Below are 20,262 nucleotides of genomic sequence, written 5' to 3'. Positions count from 1 at the left end.
CTATTCCTACTATTCTTCAAAATATATACCAAATCTAGGCAGCTCAGCCCGCCCAGAAGCGTGGCGTAATGCAGCTGGTGTCTTATTCATGGAAATACTGGTGACTCAGAGTCTTACCATGCAATAAGAAAAGTCACTTAAATTAAAAAAAAGGATATTTTGCCAGCTGATCTCATAATAGAATTTTAAGAGTAGGTAGTATTACATAATTTGGTGAGCATATGCATCCTCACAGCAGTTGGCACCTCCTGGTTCCATGTCTGAGAAAAATAACCTTTTCCTAGTGATTTCACACACACACACACACACACACACACACACACACACACACACACACACACACACAAAATAAGAGAGAGAAAGAGGAGGTGACTGCTCCAGACTGAATGATCACCGTTGAGACAGTTTGGTTTTTACAATGACTAAAGCCTTTTTGGAAATGTTTCTTCCTCCCAGAGGTCACAAGGGTTGGGGCCACCTCTTTCTCCTACCGTCCACAATCATAGCAGCTGAAATGTATCCCGACATGTGAATGGAGTGCATCGCAGAGAGCACCTGTTTTTCTTATTGATGGGCTTGTTTGTACCATTAGCGTATTCACACTTGTTGGACTGGATTTTAAGGAAAGTTCACAGACTGCGTTATTGGCGCAGGGGAAATGTTACTGGGTGAGAAGTCATTTGATAGTGTGGACTCGCTACCCTTCTGTCCTCAGTACACACTCTATTGCACTTTGACTGGAATGACTTTCACAGAAGCTAAAGCTTTGAGAGAGAAAAATAAAAATCAGCCCTTTTACATTTAACACCTGGTTCTGTTTCAGGAAATGGACTTGACTGTAAGGCTGCATGCTGTTAAAGGCATGTTGGGGCATAACACTGAAAAACATTATTCATATTCGTCACTTGTACAATCACTGGTTTGACTGGGATCTTGGAATTTGGTCAATCTTGGAAATTGTGGTGATGACGCTCGAACAGCGATGCCTTTCCTACCACAGACTCCCTCCATCTGGAATCACTCTGCTACTGTGTGTCTGGGGATTAAGCTCTGTGGGTCAGAGGGCAGAGAAAGGTTTGTCATTACAACAGTGCTGAGAAATACCTCGGCAGGACACTGCTACTCTGCTGAACCATGGTCTGTCCAATAATAACAATAGACATAGAGGAAGAGGTGTAATGCTAGCTGATGGGAATGGCAGTCATTTGTGAACAATGTGCTAAAATAAAAACATGGCTGCAGTTAACAAAAAAAGTGAGAGAAAGTTTTCCCACCACCAGAGAATTATGTGAAGATGATAAAAACAGGTAAAAATATTGAGATTTATTAAGATTTCTACTGTGAGTGGTTTAATATTTAGTTTTTCTTATTGAACCATGACCAAAACCTTATCTTGACCTTAATTTAGTTAGCTCTATTCACCTTAGTTGAACTTAATTCAGTAAGTCCTCTAAATTACAGCAAATATGTTTATTCATTTTAGTGTGTTCTCATGTTAAGTCTAATGTTTGCAACTCATCCATCACCTTGACTTCTTCTTACGATGCTGTCATTCTTCTTGGGAGGACAGTCTGTAATTCTAACATTTACCAAACTACATTGCCCAAATTTGACTGTCATTGGCATTACAGAGGAATACAGTGTTCATTCATGTCTACATTCCATCTGAATTTCAAGTCAAGTCTAGCCCAACATTGCATACAGTGTCTCAATGGGCTTTACAGGCCTAGAACACTGGCAGTTCCCAACCAAGTCAAGGACTGGTTAAAAAGTCATGGAAAAAATCTTTAACATTCAAGCTCATGAGGAAAACCCATACAGCAGTGTTGCTACTGACATCAGTACTAACATCAAGAAAAAAACTGATGTTATTGACACTGGTTGCTTTAAATGTCATCACCACAAGAAACTGTGGGAGTGCATCATCTCCTTTCCTTTCCTAAAGGATGGTTCAGTGTACACTGTGCTAAAGGAGATAGAGAGGAAGCACTGAACGCCTCTTCTAAGCAAAAAAAGGTGACCTCAGACCTCATGCTATGGCTAAACATCACACATATACTTTATGACAGGTGCCATCGTAAGGCAATATCTACTGTGTCCCAATAAGATAAGAAACTGTCCATATAAACAATGATTTTAGTCAAACACTACATTGTTATAGGGACTTTAACTGTTGGATCCTCTGCCCAATTCAGGCATGCTCAGGCACAGTACAAGGTAACTGGGCCTAGTGTGAGTACACCCTAAATGGAAGTACTGCATCTGACTAGGCCTGAATTACAACCTAACTAAGCCTGAACTAAGTCTAAACCTCACTTGTGTGGAGAGCACGATTTCCTCAGGATTTTTTGGGGCTGATGGGAAAGACCATCTCCTGAGATCTTCTGAGATTTAGAAGTTCTGAGATTTATCATATATGATATCATAATTTAATATTTTACATTTTCATATGGACAATTAGTTTGTGTTATTCTGTGTGTGTGTGTGTCTGGGAGGGTGGGGCAGAGGAAGTCATAGCAACTGACTCCATGATGATCTGTGAGGACAGTTGTGGATATTTTGGCCTGAACTAAAGGAAATCACTGTTTCACATCTGTCAACTAAATCACCATAAGTTTTTTTCTTCTTTTTTTTTTTTTTGCCAATTTTGGACAAATATCAGCTTATAAAATGACAGACACGGTTTGATTTAGTGCAGTGAAAAATGAGCATGGCTTTAAATTCTCAGCTCTTTCATATTTCATTGAATCCTACCACTGCGAATTAGCTCTCATTGAACTGACAGCTGTAGGTTTTTCAATACATTCACGGTGCTGTTCCAAAGACTACAGATTCTTTGGTTTCCTTTGCCAGCAATCCCAGAAAGCAAAGTATCTGCAGTTTAGGTTTGCTCCATTTTCATTCCTCTTGTGGCCTCAATTTCAGTCTTATCTTCTGAGATGATGCTCATCTGTTTAAAGGCAATAAAAACAGACAATAAGACGAGAAAAGACCTAGCACTAATTGTAACCATGTGCAGCTCGTGGGAACACTGACCACTTGTGTAGCAGCAGTGTCTCCTGATGAGTCTCTATAGCATTTTGACACTCAACAGGAAACAGGGACAGGAAATGTGCATTGGCTTGGGGATGCTGAGATACATTGTACACACTCACTGCTGTACAAACCAGAGCAAAAATCCAGCAGCTGCTTGGATTTGTTTTGGCCCAGGGCTGACCAATCCTGGGCCTAGCAAGACCCAGACAAATTTCCTGGTTGATAACAAGCAATTTCTGTCACAACAAGCAGCACAGCTTTGGGGAGACAGACTATAAGCACTCCTCAGCCTTTCAAAATGGTGTATAAAAGAAATGTCACCCTTTAACACTCATCAATAACAATGTTACAAAAAGCTATGGACATGACCATTTCTAACTGTTGCTGGAAAACATGCTGATGTGTAACGTTGACCTTGTAATGCTGATCTTAAATCTACATATGGATCAAATGTGTTATGTGAAAGGAGTTGTGATAAACATTCAACTATCACCCAACTCTGCATTTGCTCGGAACGTTTTTATGTCTTTCAATGCATTATTTCAGTTTTATCGCTGGCAACAGTTGCTCACATCAAGGGTGTTTACAGCAGCTCAAGGTGGCTCTTAAATAAGCTCTAAAAATCCACTGTACTCTACCTGTCCAGCCCCAGAGTTAGTGATTAGCTGGTGAATAGCATGAATGGCATTTAGCAGCTTCAAACATTTCCCTTGGAAATCAAAACAGAGCTAAAAGGAGAGTGAATTTGGACTCACATATGTCAGATATGTACAATGACTCCAGAAGAATTCTTGTGTTGCTCCATATCTAGTGGATGTGGAAATTGGCTAACCAGATTTGCACCAACGTTATAAGTGGATTTTATAGCACACTGTGTTTGCAGCAAAGCTCAAATTTTGCAAGTATAAGTTACTGTAGAAAACATAAGCATGTTCACTTGTTTGCCAATGTGGAAGGTAAAATTAAATATCCAGACCACGTAATCACTGAAATGAAATGTCATAGTGAATTCTGAGAGATGTATGTAGCCAATAACTATAGAAGACAAGGCAGATTAAAGAGAAGTCGCTAGAACATAAATGCTAAATTATACCACTTGTTCACAAAATAACACCTGGAATACATTGAGCATCACGTACTGAGGACATATAATAGTGTAAGGCTTGTGTGGGACTTTCCTGCAACAGTGATAAAATGTTACAAGGTTAAAACTGTTGCCAAGCACATCAAAGGCAAAACTGATAAATTAAGCAGAACTGAACACGTTGTTCAGGTCAGCTACAGGGCTAAATTATAGGAGCGGTTTTCAGTTATACAACAATGATGTGAAAAATAAGGATGACCTTTGGATGGTCCTCATAGTAACCTGGCTTGGTTTTCTTCTCATTTGACATGACGGACTTTGGATGTTCAGTCTTACTGCAGATAAACATGACTATCTGCCGCCTGTCTAATAGATGGGTCAAAAACTGGGAAGGCTTTATAGGGAGAGAAATAATAACCTGTTGTTTTGAGTCTGAGATCATTTGCATACAGCACGGTCAATCATCTGCTAATCTATACATGTGCGTGCATAGGATGATTTGAAATTGGCCCACTGTTTTCCATGAATTCAATTTCACTCTTTAGTGTGTGAAACTATTTGGCAGATGAGATTACCGTGAGACCCTCTGCCAGTAGACAGAAACAAATGGGAAAGTTATCAAGCTGCAAAGAAGAGTCAAAACACTTGCTGATGCAAAGCAGGTTAAAAACCACCACAACAATCCACAACAGCCAGACACGCACCCGCATATTTACGTCACATGGGTCAAAGGTTTATGGAAACAAAGAGGAAGTTTACTATGTGGAGAGATTCAAAAGGATAGAATTACAAAACATTCCTTGTATGATGTAAGGTTTTGAATGAAAGTTTGACAGAGCTCATTAATATTAGAAATCTTAACCTGGGTTTGAGAACATGTTGATTATATTCTGCTCTAGTTCAGATTCATGTAAACAGCAGAAATGGGAAGAGGGAAAGAACCTATCCACAAAAACATGACAAATGAAGGGGATGATTGATTTTTTTATGAATAAGGGAAAATGCAATACTCTATGAACTCTCATCACTCTGCTGTAGACTTACAAGCTGTCAACATTCCCAGCTCTCTCTTCAAAGGACAAGCTTATTTCTCTGTGCCATGGACCTCCACTGTTGTCCAAAAACTGTTGAGAACATATAAATGAACCACATTGTTGGACTGGGTGACATGTTGCTTCATTATGATAAACATGGTCACTGTAGTTTATTTTCAGTCAATACCACATACGCCACCCTGGAGTGGTAAATATTCATTAGAGCATGAAATGTGTATTCATCCCCAGCTGAAACTAGTCCATAAAAAAAGAACTATTAATTCCTGCTTGAGTATCAGTTGTTAAAAACTACAGTTCTCGGCTACTTGGGGGAATTATCTAGCCTTTTTCAAAATTGCAATAACACTGTACAAGAATAAATTTGTGACCTACTTTTAAAGATTTATGTCTTCAGTAGCAATCAAACTACTGCATTGCTGGCTTAACCCAATCCTAAAATAACAACAACTATATTTGGAGAAAATATTTTAATGGCCATCCCTTACCCTCCAAAAGCCTGATTTAATCCGCATGGAAGAAATGCAAATGTTAAAATCTCCAGATCTGAGAGCTGTCAGTGTGATTTCTATTTCACACAGTTAATCCATAAATCAAAGTCAAGGCGTATTTTACTGCACACGAGGCTGGATTAAGTGTCAGCACCCATGCACCTGGTGTTGTGAGGCTGCTCTTTGGGGTTTTGAGCCACAGTGCTAATGTCAGCATGCTAACATATTCAAATCAACATTTACCACTTAGGGCTAAACACAAAGTTCAGCTGAAGGTGATGGGAATGTAATTAGTTTTATAGACATTTGGTCATAAACCAAAGTATTGGAGAGATTGAAATTTTGACTTAATGATGGCGTAAGATGGAAATTTAAGGAACCCCCAAAGTTACTACAATTTGTGTTTTGGATTGGGGGTGCATCCAATGGTTGTCCGGACATTTCTCTCTCAAAACCACAAATTCCAACCTCATGGTGGCACTAGAGGGAAAGTCAGGGGGTCAGGAAAGTTCAAAGGGTCAATCAAGAAAATTACAAATTATGAAAAAGCCTCATAATTTGATTGAGTTGAAGTGCTGCAGCACTTATGGACAAATATGTGTATAGACATGATTGTTTTTCATGATGTCAATGAGTTAAAATGCAGGGAAAACTGTAGTTTAGAATTTTTAAAACATCTCACAGGCACTACAGGATCAATGAAGCCATTTTCTCTGTCATGGTACAATCAAACTGCAGAGACCGTGACCTCTCGGTATTTGCTCCATAAAACTTGGTTTGTTTGCACTGAACCAGAAGAACCGAGCTGTAAATTCTTACGAGGGATGCCACCTGCCGCAGCGGGTTCAAAGCCTCACAAAAAGGGGGTGCAGTGCAAAACATCTGAGTTAACCTTGTTTGGGCCAAAACAGGCAGAGTGCAAGAAAGACCAAGAGTGATTATCCAGGCTCAAGTCACAACTAAAACCATCAAACTTTTATTTTCAATCACACATCAAATAAACACAAAAAATTATGTCAGCAATACTCCTGCCTTAACCCCAAACAACAAATGTTTTCTGGCCCAATATTTGGGAAATATTCAATAAAGTATGAAACACTGACCAGTCCCATCAACTGCTCTTGGGAGAACCTGGGAAAACCTAGAAACTGCACAACAGAGATGACGAAGACAAGAGGCCAAGAGAGGGGACTCCCAGAAATCCACTGAGAGTTTGCTTCATCTTAACTTAAAATCCATCACTTCCATGGAACACAGATCACAAGAAAGTTCAAGCTTTTTCTGATAGGCTAAATCCAACACAAACACTGATGTCATCACAAATATGGCCTGGGCTAGAGCCTGCTAATGACTGATTGATGATTATTCGTTCGACGTCATTGACCCATACTCAAATGAGATAAATACGCAGGCTGATTTGACACAGGACATCTTAACCATCTTTTATGGTATCATATTACTCACAAATCAAATGTGAGAAGCTGAGAGACTGTTTGAATTCCAGCATTAAAGCTCTTTTAGTATGCAGCCCTCTGAATTCTCCTTGGACTTTATGACTTGATTTCCAGATTTCTGTCATCCTCAAGGCCAAGAGAGCAAACAACAACTATGGGAGAATGGTAGAATGGAGAAAATAATCAGAGTAAAACAAAAGTTTTACTCAGGTTTTACGCAGGTCTAATTGTTTGTGGCCTGTGGCTGTTTCTGAGCTAATACAGATTAGCACAAAGCATCACACCCAGTAATACTGTATATTGGAGGAAACATATTTACTTCACTAACTCTCAATATTTTGAACACTGGAGTTGGTCCCAGCTTGGTTTGGCACGTTCAATCAACTTACAACATACTTAACAAAATAAAGTCTAAGCTTAAGTAACACCTTGTCGAATCTATTACACCAAATCCATAGCACAGAAATCCACTTTTAAAACTAACTACTGCAACATGAAGGTTTTCTCTAACAAAAGTGTCTACTTAGATCATGAAAGGAACAACCGAGAGTGTAACAATGGTATTGCTTGTGTTATTGTACTTTGTTGCATGGTTTTCTGGCAGGTAGCTGCTTGAACAGGCCCTAATAGGATCAAGGAAGAAAAGCTGACATAAAAAATAATCCACCATAACAATTTGCATATTCTTTAACGATGAATGGTACAGTTCACCAGATGTCACCGCTGCACTCTGGACACAAATTCTGTGAATTGCAGCGCTCGGCTGTGCTTCCCAGCCACACAAAAGCTCTTACCAGGTGCCAAGTAAGCAAGGATCAAGCCTTAAGCCACCCACGAAGGGATCGGGACTCAAGCTTTTTCTCCACTTTGTGATAATGAACACTTCTTCAGGGGTAGTGGTGAAAAATTCAGTCAAATCATAAATCCTCAGTAACATTATGATTATAGGGAAAACAGATTTTGCAAGGGTTGAAAAGGTTTGGTTATAAAAGTGGACTTTAGCAAGCTAGGCAACAGCGAGTTTATGATCTCTTTTCAGATTTCTCTACATCAATTAGATTCATGTATTGTATTCACAAAAGCTAGATTGTCTTGACCCCAGGATAGGCCAGTGCATGTATTATTTTTGTGAGGGATAGGTCCCAGAGGCCCTGCCCTGCCCAAGAAAGTCTCAGCCACAGGCCCTGTGTGCGAGGGCTCAGCTCATTGCTCATCTGCTGTCTAGACTGCCTCCAGCCCTATCTAGCCACAGCCTGAACCAGCCAGCCGAACGGCCACTCAGAATGCGTCTCTTTTGCTCTCAACTGGCCACAGCACGTCACGATCTACCTTCATCAGAATAATCTAAATCCAATCTACTTCCAGAAAGCAGATTTTACTGGTTTCATGAGTGCTGAACTTGTGCCTGCACTTGGCAAGAGCAGATTGCAGGACAATTTAAAGGGATACGTTTACATTTTGGGACATGTACTTTTCTGCCTTCCTGCAAAATAGACTGTTATATCTGTATAGTTGTGTTAACTGTTGCTGGTTGACATGAGCACTGGCATAAACCAAGAGGAGTTCAGTGAGCATTCTGTACCTTTTAGAGTTGGTTTACCACTATTAGTACTGCATTCAGAGGAGAAAATTTGTTTTAGCTTTTGGAAGCATTTGCTGACTTGTCATGACAAATACTGGGGGAAGACAGATTTCCATTTTTCATACATTGGGGTGGGGTGATTATAGTTGGACAGCATGTCATAAGAACTAGTTCTGAGAGACCATAAACTGGACTTAAATCTCAGTAATTGCACATTTCTCAAAAAGTCAAACTATTCCTTTAAGTATTCATACATAAAGTATATTATAAAAAACATGACGGCTAGAACAGCTCTATCATGGTAGAGTGGAGGTTGTGTGACTGGTCCTATCTGTTGATGGCACCTGGAAGTCCTCCCAGATCATACTCTTCATTAATGTTTACAGCTATAGTGTCATTGTCCATTTTTTCGCATTAATAATTTAGGCCATTTTTTAGCCACCTTTAATTTAGGATTTGTTATATTGCTCTAAACATTTGACTTGGAATTTTTGAACATAACATAAAATGGGCTGTTTGCTTTAAAAATGTTACATTTCTTATGTATATATCTGAATGCAGATGCATTCAGATATATACATATAGAGCTTTCCAGAAAACTCTGTATAGGTTGTTTTGGTTTTGGCAGCTCACTCCTGAGTCCCAGGTGATAGTTTTTGTTACCTGCTGTCATGAAGATACATCATAAAACATCTCAGCTCTAACTTTAGATCCTGCTGGGTTTTTCATGTTTGCCTGTCCCTCTCAGCTGACATCTGAACCTCTTGAGAAATGTCTGTGTGTGACCACAGCCTGTCTCTGTCCAGTCTTACAAGGCCTAAGCATCAAAGATGGTTGTAAATGTCTTATAGATGGGTGAGAATATCTGGGAGCAAAGGAATGTAACATGTCAAAAATAGATACACAAGCTGAGTGACTTATTCCTGAAGAAAAGTCCCCCCTCTAGTAATCCCTCAGGTTTTTCCCACACTCTAAATAGTGTTACGGGAAAAGGGGGGTTTAATTGTGTATGTTCTACCTACATAATGTTTGTTAAGATTGTTTGAAGCACTTTACAGGCTCTTGCATAAAGCTGATGGTGCAGCAACTGGCTAGTTTTTCTATTGTCTTTGTCTGTAACCTTTTGTCATCTACTTCTAAGAATTACCCACCTCATCTGCAAGTAAATTGTTCTTCGAATTCTGCTGAACGTGAACCTCAATGGCTCTCACTGTTATTTACTGTTTACTCTCTATATAGTCTTTTTCCTTCCTGTGACAGAGGTTGGGGACACAGTCACCTTAGATTCCTCTGAGCTGCCAAACAACAGCCAGAGTTGTATCTAGACAACAACAGGGGGAAAACATCCAGTCTGGAATAGATCCTCTACAGTCATGTTTGTGGAGGTCACTATTCAGTAAATACGAGACTTTGTGGCTTAGAGTTATATTGGGTGATCTTTCAGCAATAAGTATTGTAGTTACAGTACCAGCTGGCATTGTTGCTAGCCTCAGCTGGATTCTGTGAAAAAAGTTACTTTATCAGTGATGTTATATTAGCACCTTGGTGTATATACAGTCTAAACACAGCAGGAATTTAATTTTGAATTAAATTGAAGCTCAGCGAGGGCACTCTTTGATCAGAAGACTCAAATATTTATTGACTTAATTACTGTGCTTGTTACTCTTTTGAGAAGGGAGGAGTAATAATCCTCTCCTGAACTTCTGACAGGGACACAGGGTTGAAGCTTTCTCACCCACAGGTTTTTTCACTGTCAACAAGTCTTCACCCTGTTGTAAGTTAGCAGACTGTGTGAAACGTACAGTATTTGCTATGTAACTGTATATTCCACTGATACAATGTTTAACAGCTGCGTGTGGAAGAAAGCAGCCTGGACAGCTTGAAGTTAGAGACTGGGCTTCTTACCAATGTAAACCACTCTTGAAATGTCACTATTTCTTTTTGCCCCCCTGGCCAACATAAACCAACTCATGACATCACAACTTCCCAGCCCCAAAACTGGCCCAATAAAACTGCCTTTCCAAAAAAAAAAAAAAAGTAAGAAAGAAAGAAAATACAATACATATTCTAAAACATATTTTTGTATTACTAAGTACTCTCTTTTGTACTCTCTGTATATTTACGTTATTTAAACTCGCCATGGCAGAATAGTTTTACAGTTTACAGTAAAGTAGATGTGCTTCATGTCAAGAGTGAGAAGGTTGATACTAAAATGAAGTCTGTCCGGTAAATATGAAGCTACTGCCAGCAGTTGGTTAGTTTAGCATGAAGACTGGAAATGTGGAAAGATATGGCGAAACTCTGTCCAAACGTATCAAAATCTGCCAGCTCCAACCAGTTCTTTAATTAACACGTTAGATGTAATTTGTTATTCTGAACAAAAACTGACGAGTGAAAACAACATTTTGTGATTTTATAGGGGTTATGTGCTGGTGTTATTCCAGGTGTTGTATTGTCACCGTGGGGTTGCCAGGCAAACAGAGGAGACTCCAGAAAGAAGCTGCCCCTGGCCAAGAGTAGTCCAGCACAACCAGGGATGTTAAAATGGGGAGAACTTTGACATGACTGAGCCAGAAAAACCAGGCTAGCAGTTTCTCCCAGTTTCTGGTAAGCTAAACTAAGTTAACCGGATGCTGGCAGCCTACCTTCATATTTACTATACTGATCGCTCATATCTGCACTCACAATATGAGGCTACAGCCAGGAAACAGTCATCTGGAGGTCCAGAGGAAACACCTAGCTTAGCTCAAAAAGTTAGCCCCTTTTTTTCCGTTGACAAGCTTCATGTTTATTGTACAAACATGAGAGTGACATCAGTCTCATATTACGTTTAGCAAGAAGGGGAAGGAGTATATTTCCCAAACTCTCAACCTGTTCCTTTAAATCTAATTTATAGAATTACAGAATGAACACCTATCCAAATACAAACCACAGCAGCCGTGTGAGCAACATGAACCACAGCTTACTATCTCATCTTTCAAACCGCTCCTAAAAGTTTGGGTTTTTCAAGTCATATTAGACCTCTTTTTCATCCATCCAATCACATGCTGCCGATCTCTTAGTGACTTTCCCATGCACAGTGGAGTCTGCCAGCGCAGTAACAATAGCCTTGGGTGGAGTGCACAGCTGAGTTGGAGTCTACAGCATGTGCTTTGATTGCTGGAATAGCAGACAGAGCGAGGAGCCATCCATAGGAGCTTTTGTTACTTAGTGAATTGTCCAGGTCAGAACTCTGTGCTCCAGACCTGGGTCAAAAACTGTCCAAAAACACTTATTTACTGAAATGGAAAAGGGGTTGTTTTGGACATTCATTGCATAACTGTACATGATATTCAATACCTGTCAAAACCATGTAAATTCTATTTACTCAAAATCTTTCTGCTTTGAATTTTGAATTTGTCTGCCATCTAGAAACATAAGCAATGCAACACTTGTTGAGTCTGTCTATGGTCTGTCCGCTATTGCTCTTTCTTACTTTCCCTTTTGCTCACTACTGCACCTCTTTCTCTCTGCTGTACTGGCATCAACACTGGGCTTTGAGAGGCCTCCGGAGAGGGGGGAAGCATGGGGGAAACTTGGAACAATATATTGTAGGTAAATAAATGCTCTGTCTGAAAAAGAATGCCTTTCCAAAACAGACCCAAGGCCCCTCCGAGCAGCTTGTGCCCCAAATAATGCCCTAATTACTCCTCTGATAATATGATAATAATGCTTCGACCTCTTTCGAAGTCACTGGGTTCACTTCGCAAACAAGGACCAGCACTCTGAGACTGAGGGAATATCATCTGGGGCCTTGAGGAGACTGCACGTGAAGAAACTGTGTGTGTGTTTGTGTGTGTGGGAGAGAGAGAGAGAGGGAGAGAAAGAGAGGAAGACAGACATACTGTAGAAGTACAGTATTCTATTCAACTCTGGTTCCAGCTTTTCCACAATGAAACTAGACATCTGACTGCTTTGTTTAGTCTTGGATCAGACGCCTACAGCCAAATAAACATGAAGATAGTGTGAAATGGTGTGAAACAGGTGTATATTAAGATAATCTGATGATATGGATTATAATATGGGTATAAACCCAGGGATAAGATCTCAGCGCTGTGTCGATCAGAATCCTTGGCTGGCGGGCCCAGCTGGCTGGAGAGTGGCCTGGCTATTGATACCAGATGAGAGGATGAGTCAAAATATTGAGCAGATGTGTTGGTGCACAGTCATAACAGGGAAAAAAGGAAACAAAATCACATCAGAGCTCTAAAGATATTGAATGGGTTAAATGAATATATCAATCATTGGGTACAATACTGAGAAAATGGCTTTAAACATTTGCATAAAAAGGATCGCTAAGAGTAGCTATACTTGACTCTTACATTTGCCTACAAGTTATCAGAGTTCACTAAAAGGTAGCCAAAGGTCAACACGAGCTGACATTTTGCCCTAATATGCTATTTCTGCAGAGATAAATACTGTGAAGCCAACATAACTCTGACCTTCTGTAGAGCAGTACCCCTAAGTTTCCTGTTAAATACAAAAATCAACAGGAAAAAGACATTTCTGCTCTGTGTCCTGGCATTTGCAAAGTATTGGATCATGTCTAGGAAGTAGAAATATTCTACTAATCTGTCATGATATATCTACTAACTGACAACTTTCCATCCTAGTGAGTTCCTCAGTATGCTATGTAAAGACAGGAGTGGAGAGTAGGAGTGTATGTATGGACGGACTGAAACGGAGAACAAAATCTTCTGTGCACCACTTTTGAGTGATATATCCCCTCCACCAGTTCCAGCACCTGAAAAGTCCATCACTTCCAAGAAGATTTTTGGGAAAGCACCAGTTGTCGGCAACAGGAGAGGAGGAGAGAAAGAGAGGGAGAGAGAAGAAAAAAGGAGGAGGAAAATTGTTCCTGCGTCACGTTGCTTTAATTTGTTCACCAGCTGCCAATGAAAATTATGACCTGCAGAAGGTTTTTTTTCCCTCTCCTTTGGCTCTATGTCTGCCCTGGCAAATCACACAGCTGGAGCCACACACTGAACAAGTGTAATCTTTACAGTATAATGAATACGACAAAGAAGACTGATAGGACACATGGGCTCTTAACAGGCTGGCTGGCTTTCCTCCCACCCTTCAGTTTATATGGATGTCCTGACCACTGGAGTATATGAGAAGCATCAATTTTATCACCTGTATAGAACTAACTGAAGGTTAAGATCTATTAAACACTCCAATCAAGTTAATTCAACTCAGTTTAGGATAGTTTATTTCAGAAGAGTGTTTATTTCATGTTTGAAAATGTAAAATGACAAATATCATAACTCACATTGATATAAGATTTGATAATATCACACCAACACCGTACATGATAAAGAGTTGGATCATAATAATCTCTTGCTTTTGAGATGGCAGAAAAAAGCCATTAACAGTCATTTAATATGACTCCTCCTTGGTGTATTTATTAATCAATTGTTGTCCTTTCACGTCCTGCAGCTGCACAAACCTAAAACAGATGTCTTGATGAAATCAGGCAAGATCTGCCGGGAACGGGTTAGGAGAAACCAAACACAGCGTTTTCCAAATGATGCTGTGTTTCAGGTGACAAGGAGGGGCTGCGCGCCTACCTCCGAGGCAGGCGCACTTCCTGCATCGTCCTCTGCAATATATAAACCCGAAAAGACGGGACTTCTCCTGAAGCCCTCACTAAAGTTTTCAAAGCGCAAAAACCCTCCTCACTCGCAGCCAGGCAGCCCTCCCTCTCTCCAATCCATTACCGAAGCTTATAGAGGTGATACAGCCTTGGCAACGCAGGCACAAGGCACCGCTGCGCAAGAAAAGGTAAGACCGGACTGTGAAAAGGAATGTCACTAGTATTTCTGTCCTGTATTGTAAAGGGAGGTTTGCCGCTTGGTTTAACTATGTCTGAACTTATTTGCGCGCATCTCACCACTACAATACTTTTACTCTGTCTTCTTGGTTTCTTTTCAGAGCAATCCAGGACGCGGGATATTCTGTCTGCAGCCTCCTAAAACCAAAAATGAAACCTCAGTTATTTGTTCTAGATCTGATATTTCTGTGCATATCTTGCGGAGCAAGTGCATTGGCAACGACTATTCCTACTGTGTCCACGTCCTCGCCAGCAGCCACCAATTTCACCAATCTTGGTGCAGCGCACAGCTATGGAACAGACTCCACGACTATTTCTAAAACCAGGAGGAAGCGTTATATTAGTCAGAATGACATGCTTGCCATTCTTGATTACCATAATAAAGTGAGAGGGAAAGTGTTCCCCCCAGCATCCAATATGGAATACATGGTAAGTGAGAGCTTTCATTCATTTTTATCAAAATACATGTATTTCCAATCAATGCATGGTTTTACTGCAGCCATATACTCTATACTATGTTTTCTACTGGTGTTATCATGAATAACCAAACTGCATGAATCAAGTAAAAGATATATAAAATATTTTTCATAGGAATTAATAGAAACTACTTCTCTTATTTGTAGTTTTGCATGAGAGTAAAGTGACAAATGTCTTGAAGTGTTACTTGGCACCTTCAGCTGCTCAGCAGATTGCAATGCAGTGGACCACCTAAGTAGTCACTTCCAGAGGGAGAGGGGTCATGTATGGCACCAGGAGCCTGCTGGCATTGTAGTTTGGAGACTTGTTAGACATGATGTCAAACATTTAAATGGCTGCAAGTCTCAAAGCTGCTAAATCAGACTCTTAATTTCACATTATTTGACATATGTAGTGATATAGTGCTCATTTAAGTACTTAGATTTTCAGCTGACAATGTGACAACTAAGGCTAACACATTTCCATTTAACACTGGCAGCTTCCATTCTTTGCTGCTGTGTTAACAATAAAATGCATTGGGGATGTCTCTCCCCCTGATGGGAGGGCACAGCCATTGAGTGTGACTGTTGACATGTTTGGATGTCCACTATGTTCTGAAGCTATTCAACCCTCTTTCATCTCAGAAAAGATATATTAGGTGAAAGAGTACACGGGACACTCTAGGCAACTAACTTTCTCTTCTTATGTAACTGATATGATGGATGACTTTTTGCTTGCGTCTTGCCATGGTAACACCTGTGTCGGCGCTATGAACTCAAAGTGCCGACTCTTATCTCACATCTCGCTGCTAAATGAAGATCTAGTCTTGATATTTTCCATCAGTTATGTAATGGCTTTCCCTGTTCCCACCATGTCTCTCTGTGTCTTTTAGGTGTGGGATGACACTCTAGCTAAGACGGCTGAGGACTGGGCTCATGCCTGCCTGTGGGAGCATGGGCCACCTCACCTCCTCAGGTTCCTGGGTCAAAACCTCTCTGTCAGGACAGGACGGTGAGTGACCTTTGACTCCGCTCCCCCCTCCCTGACATCTGCTGCCTCTCTCAGGGGTGACTCTCCCTCAGCAGTCATGGTCGTTGCTTTGCAGCCCCCTTCTTTCTCCCAAAACTTTTTGCACTGTGACCCAGTGACTGCGTGAGGAATGCTCCTGTGACCCTTCAAATAAACAAAAGCTGTGTTCTCAGCCATGACCCATGAGGACAAAGGCGCATCCCTTTAGTGGGTCTTGACTTTCCATTTGGAAACACAGAGCACCTTCATGTCTTCCTCCACTTATAGATTTTATTGAGGAACAACATGAGACTCAAGGGAGTAGAGCTTATTCTGACTGTCCTTTTGACTTGCCACAAGAGTGCTACAGTAAAGATATTTTACTAGACCTAAGTAGTAAAACCATTCTGTCCACTTGTGCAGAAAATAATCCAAAAAAACACATTTATTTAATAAGAAACTGTTTATCTAGTTTAGTATGAGGTTTCACTTGCCACATAAAATGAATATGTACACAGATGGATGCAGATTTTTCAGAATGCCTGTGCCATGATACAATCTAAAGGCTCAAATGGCCTTTGACCAATAAGACTAAGCAGGTGCAGGTGCAGGTACAGAGCATGCAGGGATAGCTTACAAAAAATAACTAAACATAGTGCTGGAGGATTTTCAAGTATTAAAATTGTTGCTGTTTGGCAACAAACTCTGACATCTTCAGAATTACCCTGTTGACGTTTCAAAACGTGGCCATGTTGACGGTAAACATTCTATTGCAGAGGCTCAGATTGTTTTATTGTCATTGTGGTCAGACAAGCTTGAAAAATGTAGCAGATGTTCTTAACACCGGAACAAAAACCACTGATGGTAACAGAGTCTTTGATGGCCAAGTCCACACTGTGACTAAATTTTGGAAAAGATTTAGTCTGTTCTCCACACCTGAACAGCATGTCCAAGAAATGACTTGTCCAAGAGGGAACTCAAAAAGCCAATTAAAATCCATAAATAATATGAAAAAAATGATGGGAAGGAAAGTGAAGCACCTGGGGGGAATGCACACACATCTGGAAAAAACAGAGGCCAGATTCAAATTCAGGAATTTCTTACTGCACAGCTTTCATTTTCCTTTTGCCAGAATTGCTGAGGCAAGTCAGTGTCTTCAAGGTTTTGGTGTTCCATCACGTCTGAATACACCTGCACAGCACCTAAATTGACATCTTAGTCATTTTCCCTCATGACCATTTCTTAATGACTACTGATTGATTAGGAGTCTGGTGACAAGGTCAGTCTCAATTAGAGAGCATTATGTTAGATGTTGTGATATATACAGTGTCACTCATTAAATATGTCTTTTGTTCACAGCTATCGATCCATTCTTCAGCTGGTGAAGCCATGGTATGATGAGGTCAAAGACTACTCTTTTCCATATCCCCGTGACTGCAACCCTCGATGCCCTCTCAGATGCTATGGACCCATGTGTACCCATTATACACAGGTACACAGACAACAGTCTGTATTAAATGTAATACTGCTGAATTGGTGTAACAGCAACACTAAGTGATAAGTGATGTTTTCTTTTTTGCAGATGGTGTGGGCCACATCCAATAAAGTTGGCTGTGCTGTTCACACATGCCACAATATGAATGTATGGGGTGCAGTATGGAAGCGGGCAACATATTTAGTTTGCAACTATTCACCTAAGTAAGTATACTTCAGTCAATCGCATATAGCGTTAATTACATGCAGGAAGGAGACCTGTTAATGCTGGTGAACTTGTTAACCTGACAATGGGTGAAGACAAGCCTAATCCCACCACAGTTCACTCTGTTCTGTGCTGAGCTGTGAAATGCCACCCATGTTGCTGAGAGATTCAGATAACCCCAATACAAGCCTGTGAACCGGTACTGCATTACCAAAGCTAAAGCAGAAGACCAATTCTTAAAAAAAAAAAAAAAAAATCCAGGCATCAAAGCCCATTTGGACTTGTGACTGACTTGTGACCTAGGTTCTTTAATCCTACCAGTTTGAGACATATGTAAGAGTAAGAGGCTCTGGACACTGATGACCTATTTTAGCTTGCTAATTGAAAATAGGGCCTCCAAGGACACCTGGGCAAACTTTTTCTACTGATGATGATCATGTGATATGATCAAAAGCTCCAGAACAGCTACTAAATGGACACTGAGATGAGACTGTTTGGCCAACTGCTGTTTGGTCAAGTTCTACTGTTAACTGACACTATGTGTTTCTGTCTTTCAGGGGTAACTGGATCGGAGAGGCGCCCTACAAAGTAGGCGTGCCCTGCTCTGCCTGCCCCCCCAGCTACGGGGGCTCCTGCAGCAACAACATGTGCTTCCCCGCTCTCAAGACGAACTACCTGCACTGGTTCAAATAAACACAGGTTTCCTCCTGACATAAGCTGACAACCTACAGTACCACAGAGACATTACTTTAATCCCGTAAGGATTTGCACAACAGTCGTGGACCACACTATTTTGTATATATGGGCTTATTTAAAGACACAAACACACATTTGAAGGCAGCAGACAATTAAGCGTTGATGACTTGTAAATAAACTGTAAATTAATTTGTTACTATTTTAATTGATGAAATATAATTTATATGTAAAATGGGTCCTTAAACACAGTTCATACTGTATGTGATGCTGCATACACTTTTGTTTTTACTATGTTTGTTTACCATTGACAATGTGGTAATTAAGGACATAACACCATCATAGCTGCTCATACCTGCTCACATTGGTGCTACAGGCATCACACCCTCATGTTGTGTGCTCTGCCTTCACAGGAATGTTGTGATATACAGATCAAAGCTTTTGACCTCAGAGGGAGAACCTACACTGGCGGTGTCAGCTTCGTAGCTGCTGTTGACCCCGCAGTAGGTTACAAACGTTGTACTCGAGTCTATTGCAGTTTCCATTTCTATCTTACAACAAATTGGCAAAAAGTTTGTTGACAAAAGTGCACTTACTGTAATCCAAAAGCATGTAATAGCTATATACAAAATGAATATACATCAATGAGACAGGGACGTCTTCATTTCACACACCTCTGTTGTCAAAAGTTTGTTTCTTCATTCACACAGTGCATTTGCAGTTTTAATCTGCACTGATGAGGTTGTGTTTAATTTCATCCTTTGGGGTATTTCACAGGCTTCATTCACACTTCTAACTCACTCTTAATATTTATGCTAGAGAGAGCACATACAATAAATATGACCCACATATCTGTTCTATAATCGTATTCGCTATAGTGTATATTGGTACATGTGTATACCAGTATATATAAATGTCATGGGATATTGGACAAATGCAGTGTTTGTATGTTGAAATGATCTTTTCACTGATGTTGTAGCTAGGTTTTGGAGTTAGGCACTCAAGTGCACCTTAATTGATTGTAAATTTCCAAAATAGCAGGAAATTATTATTTTTTTGTACATGTAGATAATCATTACACCTTGACTATCCTTAAACTTCAAGTATTCTATAAGTTATTCATTTTTATATGGGAAAATATTTAATTGATATTAATTTTTTGTATTGTTTTGTAAAAGGATTGTACATATATGTATACAATTTAAAGGTACTGAATAATGGTTCATTTGCATGTCAACATTTATAATGGTGAAGGAAATTTACCACAATGTAAATGAACTGGGTAGAATTATATGAATTAAGCACTAGCGCAATATTGGTAAGTAAATGCTTCAACTCTTTTGACTTGGCAAGTGGATCAAAATTCCCTTTTAAATCGGGACAGTTTCTCAATACTATCCAACACTGAGAAGTACTTAAGCACATATCTGCAGTGTAATGAAAACATATTCAAGAAGACACACAAAGTTGACTTTTAGTGGGAAATAATCCATTACAAGACTAAATATAACATTTTCCGCACTGACTGTATTTAAATCAACATCAACAACAAGCTATTTATGCAGTGAACTGCGTTTTTCTTGTTGTGTTTTGTATTTGTAATAAAATTGTCTATTTTGAATGTGTTTTGTTTGTTTTTTTTTCCCAACCCATGTTTGCCTCTGGCCAAAACAGTATCATTGTCCATTGTCTGTGCTGTGTCATCTGAGATGTCAGAGCTCTTCCTTGTGCCTGATATTGATTAGAGGTTTTCATTTTCAATTAGTGCCACTGCAAGGTCCCACATCCTGCGTATCAAAGGCTGAGAGGGAGGAGAAAAAACATGCCAGGGCTAC

General features: G+C 40.1%; 1 protein-coding gene across 1 annotated transcript; it reads left to right on the top strand.

Annotated features, from left to right (window-relative positions):
* The first annotated feature begins 14,358 nt into the window (after positions 1-14,358).
* On the top strand, positions 14,359-20,048 carry pi15a (peptidase inhibitor 15a). Its single transcript, XM_018673997.2, has 6 exons — positions 14,359-14,522; positions 14,673-15,000; positions 15,920-16,038; positions 17,395-17,527; positions 17,618-17,733; positions 18,292-20,048. The coding sequence occupies exons 2-6, from the start codon at positions 14,722-14,724 to the stop codon at positions 18,425-18,427; spliced, it is 783 nt and encodes a 260-aa protein (XP_018529513.1). The 5' UTR covers positions 14,359-14,522; positions 14,673-14,721; the 3' UTR covers positions 18,428-20,048.
* The last annotated feature ends 214 nt before the right edge of the window (positions 20,049-20,262 follow it).

This window comes from Lates calcarifer, linkage group LG24 (genome assembly GCF_001640805.2).
Source record: "Lates calcarifer isolate ASB-BC8 linkage group LG24, TLL_Latcal_v3, whole genome shotgun sequence".
Taxonomy (NCBI): Eukaryota; Metazoa; Chordata; class Actinopteri; family Centropomidae; genus Lates; species Lates calcarifer.
This window is presented reverse-complemented; position numbering and strand designations above follow the sequence as displayed.

Excerpts from the sequence above, each read along its gene's own strand:
- pi15a (XM_018673997.2), top strand. The coding sequence starts at position 14,722 with ATGAAACCTCAGTTATTTGTTCTAGATCTGATATTTCTGTGCATATCT. Across the intron at positions 17,528-17,617 it reads TGTGTACCCATTATACACAG|ATGGTGTGGGCCACATCCAA; the intron begins GTACACAGACAA and ends TCTTTTTTGCAG. Across the intron at positions 17,734-18,291 it reads GTTTGCAACTATTCACCTAA|GGGTAACTGGATCGGAGAGG; the intron begins GTAAGTATACTT and ends TCTGTCTTTCAG.